At 42.2% G+C, this 16375-nt stretch overlaps 1 protein-coding gene across 11 annotated transcripts in view; it reads right to left on the reverse strand.

Annotated features, from left to right (window-relative positions):
- SLC16A12 (solute carrier family 16 member 12) overlaps window positions 1-16375 on the reverse strand; it is a 61030-nt gene continuing 44655 nt past the window's right edge. For 9 of the 11 annotated variants that reach the window (XM_073353792.2, XM_073353789.2, XM_073353791.2 and 6 more), the window contains 4 exons: window positions 14413-14556; window positions 11536-12127; window positions 10037-10296; window positions 1-4405 (listed from right to left, as the gene is read on the reverse strand). In XM_073353792.2, coding sequence (XP_073209893.1) covers window positions 4155-4405; window positions 10037-10296; window positions 11536-12127; window positions 14413-14556 — 1247 coding nt within the window. In that variant the 3' untranslated portion in view covers window positions 1-4154. Of the gene's footprint in view, window positions 4406-10036; window positions 10297-11535; window positions 12128-14412; window positions 14632-16375 lie in introns of all 11 variants that reach the window. The other 2 variants (XM_073353800.2, XM_073353798.2) reach the window with 2 other exon arrangements.

Raw genomic sequence — 16375 nt, forward strand, 5'->3', positions numbered from 1 at the left:
TTGTGGCACCTTAGAGACTAACCAATTTATTTGAGCAGAAGCTTTCGTGAGCTACAGTTCACTTCATCGGATGCATTCAGTAGAAAATACAGTGGGAAGATTTATATACACAAAGAACATGAAACAATGGGTGTTACCATACACACTGTAACGAGAGTGATCACTTAAGGTGAGCTATTACCAGCAGGAGAGCGGGGGGAGGGGAACCTTTTGTAGTGATAATCAAGGTGGGCCATTTCCAGCAGTTAACAAGAACGTCTGAGGAACAGTGGGGGGTGGGGGGGAGAAATAAACATGGGGAAATAGTTTTACTTTGTGTAATGACCCATCCACTCTCAGTTTCTATTCAAGCCTAAGTTAACTGTATCCAGTTTGCAAATTAACTCCAATTCAGCAGTCTCTCATTGGAGTCTGTTTTTGAATTTTTTTTGTTGAAGAATTGCAACTTTTAGGTCTGTAATCGAGTGACCAAAGAGATTGAAGTGTTCTCTGACTGGTTTTTGAATGTTATAAATTCTTGACGTCTGATTTGTGTCCATTTATTCTTTTATGCAGAGACTGTCCAGTCTGACCAATGTACATGGCAGAGGGGCATTGCTGGCACATGATGGCATATATCACATTGGTAGATGTGCAGGTGAAAGAGCTTCTGATAGTGTGGCTGATGTGATTAGGCCCTATGATGTTGTCCCCTGAATAGGTATGTGGACACAGTTGGCAATGGGCTTTGTTGCAGGGATATGTTCCTGGGTTAGTGGTTCTGTTGTGTGGTGTGTGGTTGCTGGTGAGTATTTGCTTCAGGTTGGGGGGCTGTCTGTAAGCAAGGACTGGCCTGTCTTCCAAGATTTGTGAGAGTGATGGGTCGTCCTTCAGGATAGGTTGTAGATCCTTGATAATGCGTTGGAGAGGTTTTAGTTGTGGGCTGAAGGTGACGGCTAGTGGCGTTCTGTTATTTTCTTTGTTGGGCCTGTCCTGTAGTAGGTGACTTCTGGGTACTCTTCTGGCTCTGTCAATCTGTTTCTTCACTTACAGAGAAGGGCAACAAAAATTATTAGCGGTATGAAACAGCTTCTGTATGAAAAGAGATTATAAAGACTGAGACTGTTCAGCTTAGAAAACAGACAATGAAGGGGGGATATGATAGAGGTCTATACAATTACAAATGGTATGGAGACAGAGAATTAGGAAGTGTTATTTACCCTTTAACATAAGAACTAGGGATCACCTGATGAAATTAATAGGCATCAGGTTTAAACAAAACAAAGGAAGTACTTCACAATGCACAGTACCCAGAGGATGTTGTGAAGGCAAAAACTATAACTCAATTAAAAAAGAATTAGCCAAGATGGTCAGGAATGCAACTCTATGCTGCAGATGTCTCTAAACTTCCAGAAACTGGGAGTGGACAACAGGGGATGGATCATTCAGTAATAATGCCCTGTTTTGTTCATTCCGGCATTGGCCACAGTCAGAAGACAGGATACTGAGCAAGATGGACCTTTGGTTGACCCAGTATGGCCATTCTTATTCAAAAATGTCTCTTTTTGCTTAAGATATGTCTGCTGTACCATACTTACAACCTGAATCCTGCCTGAAATTTATTGTTGGGCAATATTCCATTGATTTTAAACCAGAATTCCAGGTGTGATTTCCTCCATTTAATACCCATTTTAGCGGGGGGGGGGGGGGTTACACTTTTTAGTAGCCTTTCTAGCTCCTCTGCAGCAATTATAATACACTACTAAATAAACTGCAAAGAACTGAAAGAGTACAAAACTACAGGCTTCTAAAGAGAAAAGGATCATGTTAAAGCCATGGGCCAGATTCACCGGCGTGGTATGACCACTATGCATTGCACTACTGGCATAACTGGCCCATAGAGGGTCACCTTTGAAAGAGTGATCCTCAAGTGGCATAGAGTCAGCAAACTACATTCTCCCTCTGTATTATCAGAGCAGCAAGGAGAAAGGGGATGTGGTTGGGACACCCTTATGCTATATGTGGATGTCTGGCAGTGTCTTCAGCCCTGGGCCTTTTGCAGCCCGTGCCTGGGGTACCAGCCCTTTCACAGAGCTGCTGTAGTATCAGTGAAGTGCAAAGGTTACTTTTAAGCTACCTTTGCATACAACTCCCTTACCTATGCTCTGTGCAGCTAAATTGGACTGCAGAATCAGGCTCTTTAGCTTTATGTAACATGGTACCCATAATAAATACCTTCTCAGAACACTAACAGTGAGGTTAAATTATGCCTCAATATTTTATACTGAAATATGCATGACAAATAAATCTAGTCAACTCATGTTCTATTTATAAAAATATTTTAAAAAATATAGTTTTATGCCCCTAAAGTATGTACCGTCAGCTCCTGATGATCTCAAACAGCTTTATAGACTGTGATCACTGTCACTTTCCCTTCTCACATTTACAGGACTAGGAAATCATGAGCAACTGCTGAACACATTGACAGGTTTCAGAGTAGCAGCCGTGTTAGTCTATATCCACAAAAAGAAAAGGAGGACTTGTGGCACCTTAGAGACTAACATTATTATTATTATGCTCAAATAAATGTATTAGTCTCTAAGGTGCCACAAGTCCTCCTTTTCTTTTTCCTGAATACATTGTAGATGACAAAGAAAAATACTAGTTCAGTGGTAATGAAAATTCTTTGAGAGCTAATCAATTTGAGAACAAACAGAACACAACCTTATACAGTATCAAAACATAGAAACAACCTTCATTTCAGAGTTTAGATGTCACCTGTCTGTTACATTTTGGAAATGTAGACGTGTACCATTATCTAATAGATGAATGTATCAATAATGTACCCCACAAGCTACATTTATTCCATAGCTTTTCTGAAGCACCCAATTGTATTGGTTTTTTCCAACACAATGAGTCTGAATCAGCAGTAAATGTCAGCAGTTGTCTTCTGGCACAAACAAGCCAAAAATAACTAGGGTCAGATCCTCATCTGTTGTAAATCACGGATTCACATCCACTGAGGATCTGGCCCCTGGAGTTCTAGAGAGGAGAAGGACCTCTCTGGGTTGGGTCTGGTTTGGATTTCAGGCAATGAGAATTTGCTTTGGCTGCTTTACATTTCAGTATGCCTGGTACCATGCATAAAAACCCTGGAAGAACAAACCAAACACACTGGGCTCCAGAGCCCAGCTGGGATGGCAGTCACAGACTCCCTTCCCATCTGCTCACAAAAGGGATCAGCAACAAGGAATAATACCTGAACTGGAACTCTATCCCCTAGAAATCCAGTTTCCAGGAACCTTTGAAGTGGGAGAGAGCAAACATCTTGTAGCAGGTTTGGGAACAGAGCTGTAAGAATCGTATTTCTCATAAAGCTGAATTCTAGTTATGTTCAAAATTTAGAGGCACACTGTAAAATTAAAGCTGCTTCAGAGATACTTTGAAATAATGTTCTATATAGTCTAAAACACAACTCTCCCACAGAATTCCTTAACAATGACATTGGCATTTTCAGTGACAGTGACTTTCAAACATTTGGCAATGGCCAATAAGTTTGGAACATTTTTTTGCTGGACAGTCCACTGATAAACAAAACAGAGTGCATCATTTGAAAAGCTTATTTCATCAGCCCTGTTTTTAAAACAGTTTTCAACCTAAGTTCCGTTTTGCTTTGTGATGGTCATGTAAATCCATAGAATCATAGAATAACAGGGTTGGAAGGGACCTCAGGAGGTCATCTAGTCCAAACCCCTGCTCAAAGCAGGACCAATCCCCAGTTTTTGCTCCAGATCCCTAAATGGCCGCCTCAAGGATTGAACTCACAACCCTGGGTTTAGCAGGCCAATGCTCAACCCACTGAGCTATCCCTTCCCCCACTGATTATGATCAATTGCCTCAGTTGATTCATCCTGTTATCTCTGGAGCCAGCATTACTGACTCAGAAAATATCCTGCATATGTTAACTGAAGAACTTTCCTCATTTGTATCTAACTTTGCTTTAGAGCTGTATAAACCACAGTTTTTACCCTAATAAAATATGAGAGAAAAATCTAGTTGAAAGATGTCTTGTTTCTTTCATTGTATTGGGAAAATATATCTTCAAGAGTGTAGCATGTGCAGTCACATCTCTTTTAGCCATGACTGTGCTGCATACCAAAGCTTGATGGCACTTGTCATCTATTTGCCTCAGTGGCCAATATTTCTACATCCTTTTGGTCTAAATCTCCAGACACAGAATAAGCTGTTGCTCCATTTGTCCAGATCTGCTGTTTTGTGTCAGTATCTCTGGTAAAAGACCTCAGCTGTGTCCTTTTGATTTTCTTTGCTAGTCTAGCAAAGCACAGTAACATTGAACTGAATATCATGGAAAATCCACACAGAATGAATGATGCAGTGTAGCTGCCGGTTGTATCCACCAGCCAACCTATTGGAAAACAAATAATTGTTAAGGTATTTAATACTTTACAAACTCCTTGTACAGTACAGCATTCGTACTGCAATTCTATCACATACACCAGTGACTAAGTGACAGGCATATATAGCTGACACATCAGTTAAAATACATTTTGCCTCCAGGGAAAGAAAACAAATATCTTGCATAATGATCTCATCACACTTAGCTCAAGTTTTTAGAAGCTTTTGTTCAGAACATAACCCCATCACAAAAGGACACTGTAGTTTTCCCTACAATCCTATACAAACATCCTCTAAAAGCATTGATTTAGCTGACAGTCGGCAAATGCGCTCAGAGCCATCATGGGAGTAAATGCTATTCTGTGCATGAGTTCCCTACCCAGAAACTTTGCCTGCATTTGTGTATCACTTGAAATGTTCAATTAATATTTTTGCTGTGACAAATCAAATTAAAAAGCATCAAAAGCAGAGGTGAGTTTGAACTTGGAGTAAACAGCAAATACAAACTGAAAGACACATGCTGTACTATGTACGAAGACTGTATTATGGCTATTCAAGAAAGGTGATATGAATCGCTGATCTTCCCACATCACTCAAAATGGATATAAATCCCTTCTGTGGAATGATCAGAACAGCATTGTCCTAATCACTACTTCATTTTTCAAGCCAGAAATTTAAACTAAACTGGCAAGAATCATGGGGTTCAGATATCATGGTGATGATGATGGCTACTTAAGAACCTGAATAGAATTGAATAGACTATTGCCAGCCCACACTAAAGAAATTCAACAGTAAACCCCACTGCCTAATCCATGACACATTTCTGAAATGGATGGGTAAAGCTCTCTGGATCCTAAAGTTATAAAAGAACATCCTTTGATTAAAACTCAAGGGTTATTTAATTTCACAGCAAAAGATACATTTTTGCACTTTTTATATTGCTGAACTACATGAAACAATTAAATAACAATGTGCTGCATTATATCATTGTATGCCCCTGAATTTCAGTTTGTTTTTAGTGTGCAGAATTGACTCCATCAAAATAGGGCTTAAGTGGGACCCAAGTGGTGTGTAGGTCATGCATTGGCCCTCTGCTCAGGGCTCAAGTAGACTCAAATGCTATTTGTTTATTTTCCTTTCTCTTTTCCATCACTTAGTGCTAAGGCCCACATGAATTTTACATAGAATTTAGAAAACAACTAATCCACAGGGATCGTTTCCTCACCAACACAATGAAAACATCAGAGAGAGTTTACTTTGATCAGTCACAAGGGAAGAACACATTGGGACTGTTAATAATATTTGAAAATGTTATAAAAATACACAAACTGAAAAGCAAAGTCATACTAAGGTGTTTGCTCTTAACTACCATGGGCGGTACATACCATAGGCTGGGGAAGACTATGCCTCCCCAAACAGCCCCGCCCATGTCCTCCCTCAGGCCCCCTTCTGCTTGCCGCTAGTTGGCCCTAGCCCAGGCAGGCTGCTCCTCTTCCAGGAAGCTGGCTGTGGCTAGGGCAGCCAACCTGTGGCCAGGATTCGGGGGTGGCTGGGGCCACCCAGCTTGGGGGGACCCCCAGCTCTGGGGCTGCACTGCCCGGCGCTCCAGGGCTGGGGGTGCTTGTCAGTGCTCCGGGCAGAGGGGGAGCACATGCTACCCACCCAGCGCTCTGGAGCTGGAGGCGCTCAGGCAGCCGGGGCTTGCAGGGGAGGTTCTGGGCTTCGGCAGGGGTAGGACAGGTGGGGTCTCAGACAGAACGGGTGGGCTGGGCCAGGGGCTAGCCTCCCTGAACCCATGGCTCACCCACCGCCCATGTTAACTACTAATCTCCCCTATTCTCTTCTGGCTTTGTTACCTCCTTACCAATATTGGAGGAGGACTTTTGTTTTTAATATGGGCCAGATGCTCTCATCTGCTCCAAGTGTTTTCTTTTCTCACCAAAATTTGTCATGGGCATCTGTATGGTGGGAGGATCCCGGAGCTTGGGCTGCAGCCTGAGTCTAAACATCTACAGAGCAATTAAATAGTCCCTTAGTCTGAGCCCCACAAGCCCAAATCAGCTGGCATGTGTAGAGGGCTATGTTGCCAGGGCTGAGAAGGGGATGCACCCTGCATGGATGCCCTGACCTCCCCAGGATTCATATCAGGATTGTCTGTGGCTCTTCATGCCATTTGGGTGAATGTGATCATGAAATGATGGATTACATGATTCTAAGGAAAGGAAGGAGGGAGAGCAGCAGAATAAGGACAATGGACTTCACAAAAGCAGACTTTAACAAACTCAGAGAACTGATAGGTAAGGTCCCATGGGAAGAAAATCTAAGAAGAAAAGGAGTTCAGGAAATCTGGCAGTTTCTCAAAGAATTAATATTAAAGGCACAATAGCTAACTATCCCAATGCAAAGGAAAGACAGCAAGAGGCCAATATGGTTCTAACAGGAGCTCTTCAGTGACCTGAATATCAACTAGGTATCCTACTAAAAGTGGAAACATAGACAACTTGCTAAGGAGGGATACAAAAGAATAGCAAAGGCATATAGGGACTATATCAGAAAAGCTAAGGCACAAAATGAGTTACATCTAGCGAGGGACATAAAAGGCAATAGAAAGAGGTTCTATAATATATTAGGAACAAGAAAAAGATGAATGAAAGTGTAGGTTCTCTACTTAATGGGGAAGGTGAGCTAATAATAGATGACTTCAAGAAGGCTGATATGTTTAATGCCTATCTTGCTTCAATCTTCAATAAAAAGGCAAACTGTGACCAGATACTTACCACAATAAATATTAACAAACAGGTGGAAGGAACACAAAGCAAAACAGGAAAAGATCAGGTTAAAGAAGATTTAGATTTAAATTTGGCTAAATGTAAACGAATACATCTAGGAACAAAGAAGTTAGGCCATACTTACACGATGGGGGAGTCTATCCTGGGAAACTGTGACTCTGAAAAAAAATTAGGGCTCATGGTAGATAATCAGCTGAACACGAACTCCCTGAGTGACGTTGTAACCAAAAGAGCTAATGCAATCCTTGGATGCAGAAACAGACGAATCTCGAGTAGTAGTGAAGAGGTTTTTTTACCTCTGTATTTGGCACTGGTGTGACCACAGCTGAAATATTGTGTCCAATTCTGGTGTCCACAATTCAAGAAAGATATTGATAAATTGGAGAGGGATCAGAGAAGAGCCATGAGAACGATTAACAGATTAGAAAACTTGCTTTATAGAGACAGATTCAAGAAGCTCTATCTATTTAGTTTAACAAAGAGAAGGTTAAGGGTTGACTTGATTACAGTTTACAAGTATCAGAGTAGCAGCCGTGTTAGTCTGTATTCGCAAAAAGAAAAGGAGTACTAGTGGCACCTTAGAGACTAACCAATTTATTTGAGCATAAGCTTTCGTGAGCTACAGCTCACTTCATCAGAATGCATCCGATGAAGTGAGCTGTAGCTCAGGAAAGCTTATGCTCAAATAAATTGGTTAGTCTCTAAGGTGCCACTAGTACTCCTTTTCAGTTTACAAGTACTTACACATGGAAAAAAAATTTGATAATGGGTTCTTCAATCCAAGAGAAAAAAATATAACAGGATCCAATGGCTGGAAGCTGACATTAGACATAATCAGACAGGAAATAATTTTTTTATGGTAAGGGTAATTAATCATTGGAACAATTTATTAAGTGTTGTGGCAGATTCTCCACCACTGGCAATTTTAAAATCAAGATTGGATGTTTTTTCTAAAAGATATGGTCTAGGAATTATTTTGGGGAAATTCTATGGTTTGTGTTATACAGGAAGTCAGACTAGATAATTATAATGATCCCTTCTGGCCTTGGAATCTATGAATCTAGATAAATTAGATATATTCAAGTTAGCAGGGCCTGATGAAATTCATCCTAGGGTACTTAAGGAACCATCTGAAACAACCTCAGAACTATTAGCAATTACCTTTGAGAACTCATGGAGAATGGGTGAGGTCACAGAAGACTGGAGAAGCGCAAACATAGTACCTATCTTTTAAAAAGGGGAACAAAGAGGACCTGGGAATTATAGGTACCCAGAAATACACTAGAACAAATTATAAAACAATCAATTTGGAAGCACCTAGGAGATAACAGGATTATAAGGAATAGCCAACATGAATTTGTCAAGAATAAATCATGCCAAATCAATCTAATTTCCTTCTTTGACGGGGCTAATGGCCTAGTGGATGGGGGGAAGCTGTAGGTGTGATATATGTTGATTTTAGCACGGCTTTTGACATAGTCCCACATGACATTCTCATAAGCACACTAGGGATATGTGGTCTAGATTAAATTACTATAAAGTGGGTGCAAAACTGGTTGAAAGACAGTAATCAAAGAGTAGTTATAAATGGTTCTTGTCAAACTAGTGGGGTCCTTGTCCTGTGTCCAATACTATTAAATATTTTCATTAATGACATGGATAATACAGTGGAGAGTATGCTTATAAAATTTGCAGATGACACCAAGCTGGAAGGGGCTGCAATCAAGGACAGGACTAGAATTTGAAACTACTTTAATAAATTGGAGAATTGGTCTGATTTCAACAAGATTAAACTCAATAAAGACAAGTGCAAAGTACTACACTTAAGAAGGCAAAATCAAAGGCACAGGTACAAAATAGGGAATAACTAGGTAGGCACTAATACTGCTGGAAAAGGATTTGAGGGTTACAGTGGATGACAAATTGAATAAGAGTGAACAATGTTTTGCATTTGTGAAAAAGGCTAATATGATCCTGGGGTGTATTAACAGGAATGTTGTATGTAAGACATAGGAGTTAAATGTCCTGCTCTATTGAGCACTGGTAAGCCCTCAGCTGGAGTACTGTGTCCAGCCGGGTGCCACACTTTAAGAAAGATGTGGAGAAATTGGAGTAAGTCCAGAGGTGAGCAACAAAAATGATAAAAGTTTTAAAAAATTAGACCTGCGAGGAAAGGTTAAAAAAACTGGGCATGTTTAGTTTTGAAGGGAAAAAAAAGATGGGGGGGTGGTTCTGATACCAGTCCTCAAATATGTTAAGGGCCTTTATAAAGAGGCCAGTGATCAATTGCTCTCCATGTCCTCTGAGGGTAGGACCAAAAGTAATGGGCTTAATCTGCAGCAAGGGAGATTTAGGTTAGAGATTAGGAAAACATTTCTAACTATATGTATAGATAAGCACTGGAAAAGGCTTCCAAGGGAGGCTGTGGAATAATCCTCATGATTGGAGGTTTTAAGAACAGGTTGGTCAAACACCTGTCAGGGATGATCTAGGTTTATATGGTCCTCAGCACAGGGGGCTGGACTAGATGACTTTGGGAGGTCCCTTCCAACCCTACATTTCTATGATTTTAGGCTGTTTTATTTTCATCCTTTAATGTGTTTTTCCACAAAAGTGAGTAATTTTGATGGCTAGAAGTTAGAGATGGGCAACATTTTCCAGAACTTGATTTTTCAATGACATTTTCCGTCAGTGTTTGAAATTTCTATGAAATATATAGAACAAAATTTCTGCACAAAATTACTTCCCATGTCTGACCAGCTCTAGATAAATAATAAATCATTCTGCTTTCGTCAGACGGTAAAGCTGGAGTAACAGTATGAACAGGACAGTAGAGTCATCTGTGAACTGACCTGCAACAGGTGGACTCACTAGATAAGGGAGTGCATGAAGAAAATAAACTACTCCTAGGGCTGATGATAAGGAAGCAGTTCCCACTACATCTGCTGTCACGACAGGGATCATTGTAACGTAGGCTCCATCAAAATACCCAAAGGTAAATGAGAATGGCACAAGCATGGGGAAACTTTGGAGAACGGGAAGGAAGAGACAACAGAGGCCATCCATTCCCACAGCAAAGAGGTAGCAAAAATAGCGGTACTTCTTCAGACACCTGTGGATTTTAAAAAGAGGAAGGATAAGTCAATCATGTGTACTTCCTCTTTGTTTCTGTTCACTTCCAGACCTATTAGTTTACCATATACAATTAACATACGGTTGTGGCCTGGGATATTCTCTGTTTTAACCTGTTCCCTGTCTTTTCTATGCTGCACAGTTTTAATGTCCAGCTTCACAAACAGCTTTCCAAGTGCAAAACCCAGCCAGTGGTGGCTCTAACACTGTGCTGGACTGACAAACCTGGAGAGTGAAGTTCTCTATCTATCCATAAAACACACATTAGGGACAGCAGTGCAAGCTTCCCTATGCTATGAATGTGCCTCAGTTTTCTTGGGGACCACCCTTGATGGGGTGAGGGTAGTTCAACCTCCAGGCCCATTCAACCCTTGGTCTTGGTTTTAAAACTTTGTCTGAATAACGTATACTCTTCTGTATTTATATCTAAGCTCACTATAACTGTTCCTAATATTTTGCCGAAATAAGACAAATGATCTTATTCCCTCTTCTCACTTTTACTGGTATAAATCAGGACTGATGCAATGGAATTAAAAGTGGTGTAAGTGAGAGAAGAATCAAAGCCACAATTCGCATTGACTCAAATATCCAATGCACTGAATGAGTATGACAACTGAAAGAATAAGTATGTCGACCTTTAGAATAGCCTACTGCCACACTCACTTGATCTTCATCACCAGTGTTATAGAGATTGCATACAACAAAATGTCACAATGGAGTAAAGGTAGCAAAACACGGCTAAGCACTAAAACGTCCGGAAATGCAGAAGTTAGAAATCACATACAACCTTAATTTTGCCATTTTGTGTTTATGCATTACAATACAGTGCAAGATCCTTCATCCCTTTTTTGCCACGACAGCAGCACAAATGAGACAGAAAGGCAGAAGTAGTAGACTCACATCCTCTACTGATCAGGTACAAAGGGTAAAGCTTAATATACACTGAACAGTGAGTTACATTTACACTACAGACAATGGCAACTTTGGGCAAATGTTATTCCTTTCTAAAAATGAAAATTAAAAGTATAAGTTAACTCAAAGATGAAAACTAAGGTAAAAAATTAGCATTTCTGAAAGTGATATAAATACCATAAATTGAGCTCATCTATTGGAAAAACACTACAAGCCATTGTAATGTCCTCAAAATGTACATTAGCAAGCATTACACCTGGCTATCCCACATGCAAAGGCTTATAACTAGTTTGTGGTCTGTCATTACCTTCTGTCTGTCAACCATCCAAAGGTGATATTACCAACGATATCGATGACACCAAGTATGGACATAAGGAAGGCAGCCTGCTGATGATTCACACCAACGCTCAAAGCATAAGGCACTAGGTAGACAAAAAGAGGGCTACAGCCATATGCCATAAATAAAACAGACACTGCTAGCATCATGAAGTCTGGCATCAGTAAGAAGTTGTATTCTTGCCAGGAGCAGCAGCACAGACATTCATGGGACCATGGTTTGATTAAAGGTGAACAGATGGACAATTGCTTTAAATCTTGCTTCTGTGCTTCTGAGACATACTCCTGTTCAAGAAACTCAGGAGGGTGTTTATGGTCCTCCTTAAGAGTAATAGGCCTCATCAGGGCACCACAGACACAGAGATTTAAAACAAAACCGCCCAGGATGAGTAAGGCTCCACGCCAAGAAAATTGTTCAATCAAGAGTTGGACCACAGGGGCCAGAATGAAGGTACCGATTCCACTCCCTGACATGGCTATCCCATAAGCCAGTGCTTTCTTTTTGTTGAAATATTTTCCCACCATTGCTATGGCTGGAGAATAACAAAGTGCAAATCCAAGTCCTAGGGAAAAAAGCAGAATGAAGGTTGTTTAATACTGAATACAAGTAACAGGATACATTAAATTAAACCAAGTAACCTACTCCGATCAGCAGGAATAATCAAGAGGCCCTTTGTGGATTATCACATTTTGCAATTCAGTGAATATGGGATAAAAACATGAAGAAAAAAACAGGGATATGAGTCAAACAAATATCGTTGAACCTCACTAATCTGTACTAATGCAGAGGCTCAGTGAGGATTGACGAGCTTTGTGTATGAACATGTACTCAGATTAGATAGGAGCACAGCATCATTGGCCAGTTATTAGTAGTCTGGCCCTGTACCCAGTCATCACTGAGTGCCAGGGAACGGAGGGAGCTCCCATTTAGATAGCGGGATCATTGCATCAGGCACATTGGTCCTAAGATCATTGCTCAGTGTTACACTCAGCTACAAACCCAAATATCTATTTTCAGGGCAGATTTGTGTGTTTGCAGATCTCTGAATGGTGGCATAGAGAATTTCTCTCTACTGTAAAATGTTCTACGGGAAACTTTCTTTGACAAAGACGAAGAAATTCTGCATTTGAACTGGCCGGAGCGCTGCGCATTTTAAATCCCCTGGGAAAGTCCTTATTCAAGGTGCTGTGACCACTTTCAGAACCGAGGTTAAAAAGGCTCGGAACAAGATGCCTTTCCTATTTAGTAGATTAATTAGATTCATCTAGACAGGGAACAATTTCATGGATTTTGCTACAGAGCTTCAAGGACTGATGCAGAAGAATCAGACATTAGCATCAGTGCTGGCATTTGATTTCTGAATCAGACACAGAAATTTATTCCAGGCTGGCATTTTGAAATAAATTGCACCCTCAGTTACACAGGTACCTCTCCCATTGCCTTTGGCAGAAAGCACTAGCTTGGGAGAGTCTCAGAATGTAGCCGGCTATCAGTGTTGGCCTGAAACACTCCATCCTGCTAACAGGTGCTGACTCTGCTGGGAGAGGGCTGAATGGATTAAATTGACACACTGAGACCAGCAGCTTGTTACCTCACCCAGACAAAAAAGAGATGAAGAGTATCTAGCGTGTCTTGAGGCAGGACCTGTGGCTTTTGGGGGGAAGGTTTAAATTGAACTTTATGTTCTCTTATTGTTTATTTCTTTGTGAACAAAGCCAAACCCCAGGAAGGGCAGTGAATTTTGACACTACAAAGCTAGTGTTGTTCTCAACTGCCCTCTAGATTACAGGTCAGCTCGCTGCATCAGGACTACCAGCCTTTTACTATTAGTTCATTTCTTCCCTACTTACTCCCTGCAAACTAAATTCACTGCTTGGGAAATGGACTGTCTACAACTTAATGTACAATGCTTCATTGCTTCTCTTCCTCAATATTCATAACAGCTGTCATAAAGGAAGCCTCAGGGGCAGTAGCAGGGTATGTGACATGGTGCTGTGTGTTACAAGGGACCTTTTTATTTGTTACAAACACATTGGACAAAGATTAACATTGTAATGCAGGAGCAACACACACTGTAACAAGGAATTTTTTTTTCTTAGCAAATAAGCTGTTGGCAGCACACAAAGTATAGTAATTCTACCAACTTGCTACTCAACGGCAGGGGACCAAGTACAAGGCTTATATCACCGTGGCTACCGTGGCAGTTTTAATGAGGCAGGAATTTCAGTATAACTATTGCAACCTCTCCCTCTTTTTAGTGTACAAGCAACTATAAAAAAACAGGACAGACTGAGAGTATTCTTTTAACACAGTGGCTGAATTCAAAGGGAGGATGCATTAGGATAATGCATTCAACAGAGGATTTGTGCTTATAAACTGAATGTAGAGCAGGCAGAAATAAGCCATGCAATGGTGACTTAAGAAACCGATACAATGACTCTCTCAAAGCTTTGTGTGTCTTGACCAATAATTTATATTACAACAAAACTCCAAAAGCATTAAACCAAAAGGAACCCTGTCAGCCAGTAACCTACCAACAAACAATCCTCTTTCCCATCCTCTTATCATCTGGGAAGTTTACCCTCAGCCACACAACTGTTGAACAGATGACTTTTGCTGTTTGCTAGGCAGGTCACCAAAACTGGGGCTATTTCAGATCAGGAGCCAATACCAGGGGCCTGGAGCCCTCCCACATAATGCTCTGCAAGCAGGTTATTCTTTCATAACAAGGGGGTTCCAGCTTGAGAGCCTCTGCTGACTGCAGCTGGGCAGTGTCATTGGGACAGTGGTGGTCCCTCTAATAATGTTAAGGTAATGGCTGGGGCAAACATCATGAACCCCTCCTACCTGTAAGCACTCCTAATGAAAAGTAGAGGTGTTCCAGGCTTGTGGCAAATGAACTCAGGATCAGTCCAGCAGATGCAAGCAGTCCTCCGAGCATGATGCCCACTTGACATGATAGATGGTTACTGATAAAACTTCCAAGTGGGGCTTCAAAAATAATGAATGCAGATAGTGAATGAATTCAGTGTGCATTCACATGCACTTCATCACCGGAGTCAAGGCCTGGGAACAAAATTCAGCACCAAGACCAGACAAACAAGAGAAAAACACTGATCTGCTGCTGCAGCTAATTGAAGTGACATTTCAGATTCACATACATCATGTCATGGTGTCTGTGGCCTCCTCAAAAACCCTTTCAAAATGGTTGTTTTCTATTTTCCATAAAATCAGGTCAACGGCTATTTTAAATCAGGCAATACCATTATAAGACAAAGCTGTTATTCAATTAATGGGGTCAAAGGAGGCAAAGCCAATGACCAGCTTAGGAGCATTTTGTTCATTACCCTATCATTACAGCAGCAATAAACCTGCTACCTCTGGAATTTGTCCTGCTACTCTATGAAAAGATGCCCCTTCTGCCTCATCAATGAAGAGCTTAGAACCTATAAAGCGCAGAAATGATCTCCTTCTCTGGTAGGAATAGGCTGACCCACCAATATTAAAAGTTAAAATCCCTGCCCACACAAAGAGCAGTGTGGAGTGCCAAAGTCCAGTTTCACCCACGGGAAATACAAATCCTAGAAACCTTTGGGCTCTTCTCTCTGCCTTCTTAAAATTCCCTTAGAGTTTCAGGCGGCAAACTTTGTCCTCACATCTTTGCCTATAAGATGTGGCATGGTTGGTGCTGAGGTGACGGCAACATTTTAGGCCCCAATCCTGGAATGCAATGAATATGGGCAGACCACTCTACCTGCAGTATGACATGTGCAGGATCAGACCCTAAGTTTCCACAGTACTTTGCAGACCGTTAAATGATATCCATGAGAAGTTAAGTATAACTCCAGAACAGAACAGGTGTCCTAGGGCAGTGGTTTTCAAACTTGTTTTCTGGCGACCCAGCTGAAGAAAATTGTTGATGTCCATGACCCAATGGAGCTGGGGATGAGGGGTTTGGGGTGTGAGAGGGGCTCAGGGCTGGGACAGAGGGTTAGGGTGATGGGGTGAGGGATGTGGGGTGGGGCCGGAAATGAGGGGTTCAGGGTGTGGGAGGGGGCTCTGGGCTGGGGCAGGGGGTTGGGGCGCTGGAGGGGGTCAGGGCTATGGGTGCAGGCTCTGGAGTGGGGCCAGAGATGAGGAGTTTGGGGTGCAGGAGGGGGTCAGGGTTCTGGGCTGGGGGTGCAGGCTTTGGGGTTGAGCCAGGGATGAGGGTTTTGGGGTGCAGGAGGGGGCTCTGGGTTTGAGGGAGGGGCTGAGAGCTGGGGCGGGGATTGGAGCGTGGGGTTGGGGTGTGGGCTTACCTCCGGCAGCTCCCAGTCAGCAGCAGAGCTGGGTTCAGAGACAGGCTTCCTGCCTGTCCTAGCACCGCGGACTGTGCTGCGCCCCGGAAGTGGCCAGCAGCAGGTCCGGTTCCTAGGTGGAGGTAAGCAAGCGGCTCCGTGCGGCTCTTGCCCGCAGGCACCGTCCCCCCCACCCCAACCCCCATTGAGTGCAGAGCCAGTGCTCAGGGCGAAGGCAGTGCATGGAGCTCTGTGGTCCCGCCACGTAGGAGCCGGACCTGCTGCTGGCTGCTTCCAGGACACAGTGCAGTGTCGGAACAGATAGGAACTAGCCTGCCTTAGCCAGGCAGCACCACCCATGTGACTTTGAATGGCCCAGCTGGTGGTGCAGACCAGAGCCGCTGCGACCCAGTGCCTTCAATTCTGCGACCCAGTACTGGGTCACAACCCACAGTTTGAAACCACTGTTCTAGAGGATGTTTCATAAAGAAAACACAAAGGACATTTGCTCACAAAAAAGTTCAGTGAAG

The sequence above is a fragment of the Lepidochelys kempii genome, chromosome 7 (assembly GCF_965140285.1).
Source record: "Lepidochelys kempii isolate rLepKem1 chromosome 7, rLepKem1.hap1, whole genome shotgun sequence".
NCBI lineage: Eukaryota > Metazoa > Chordata > Testudines > Cheloniidae > Lepidochelys > Lepidochelys kempii.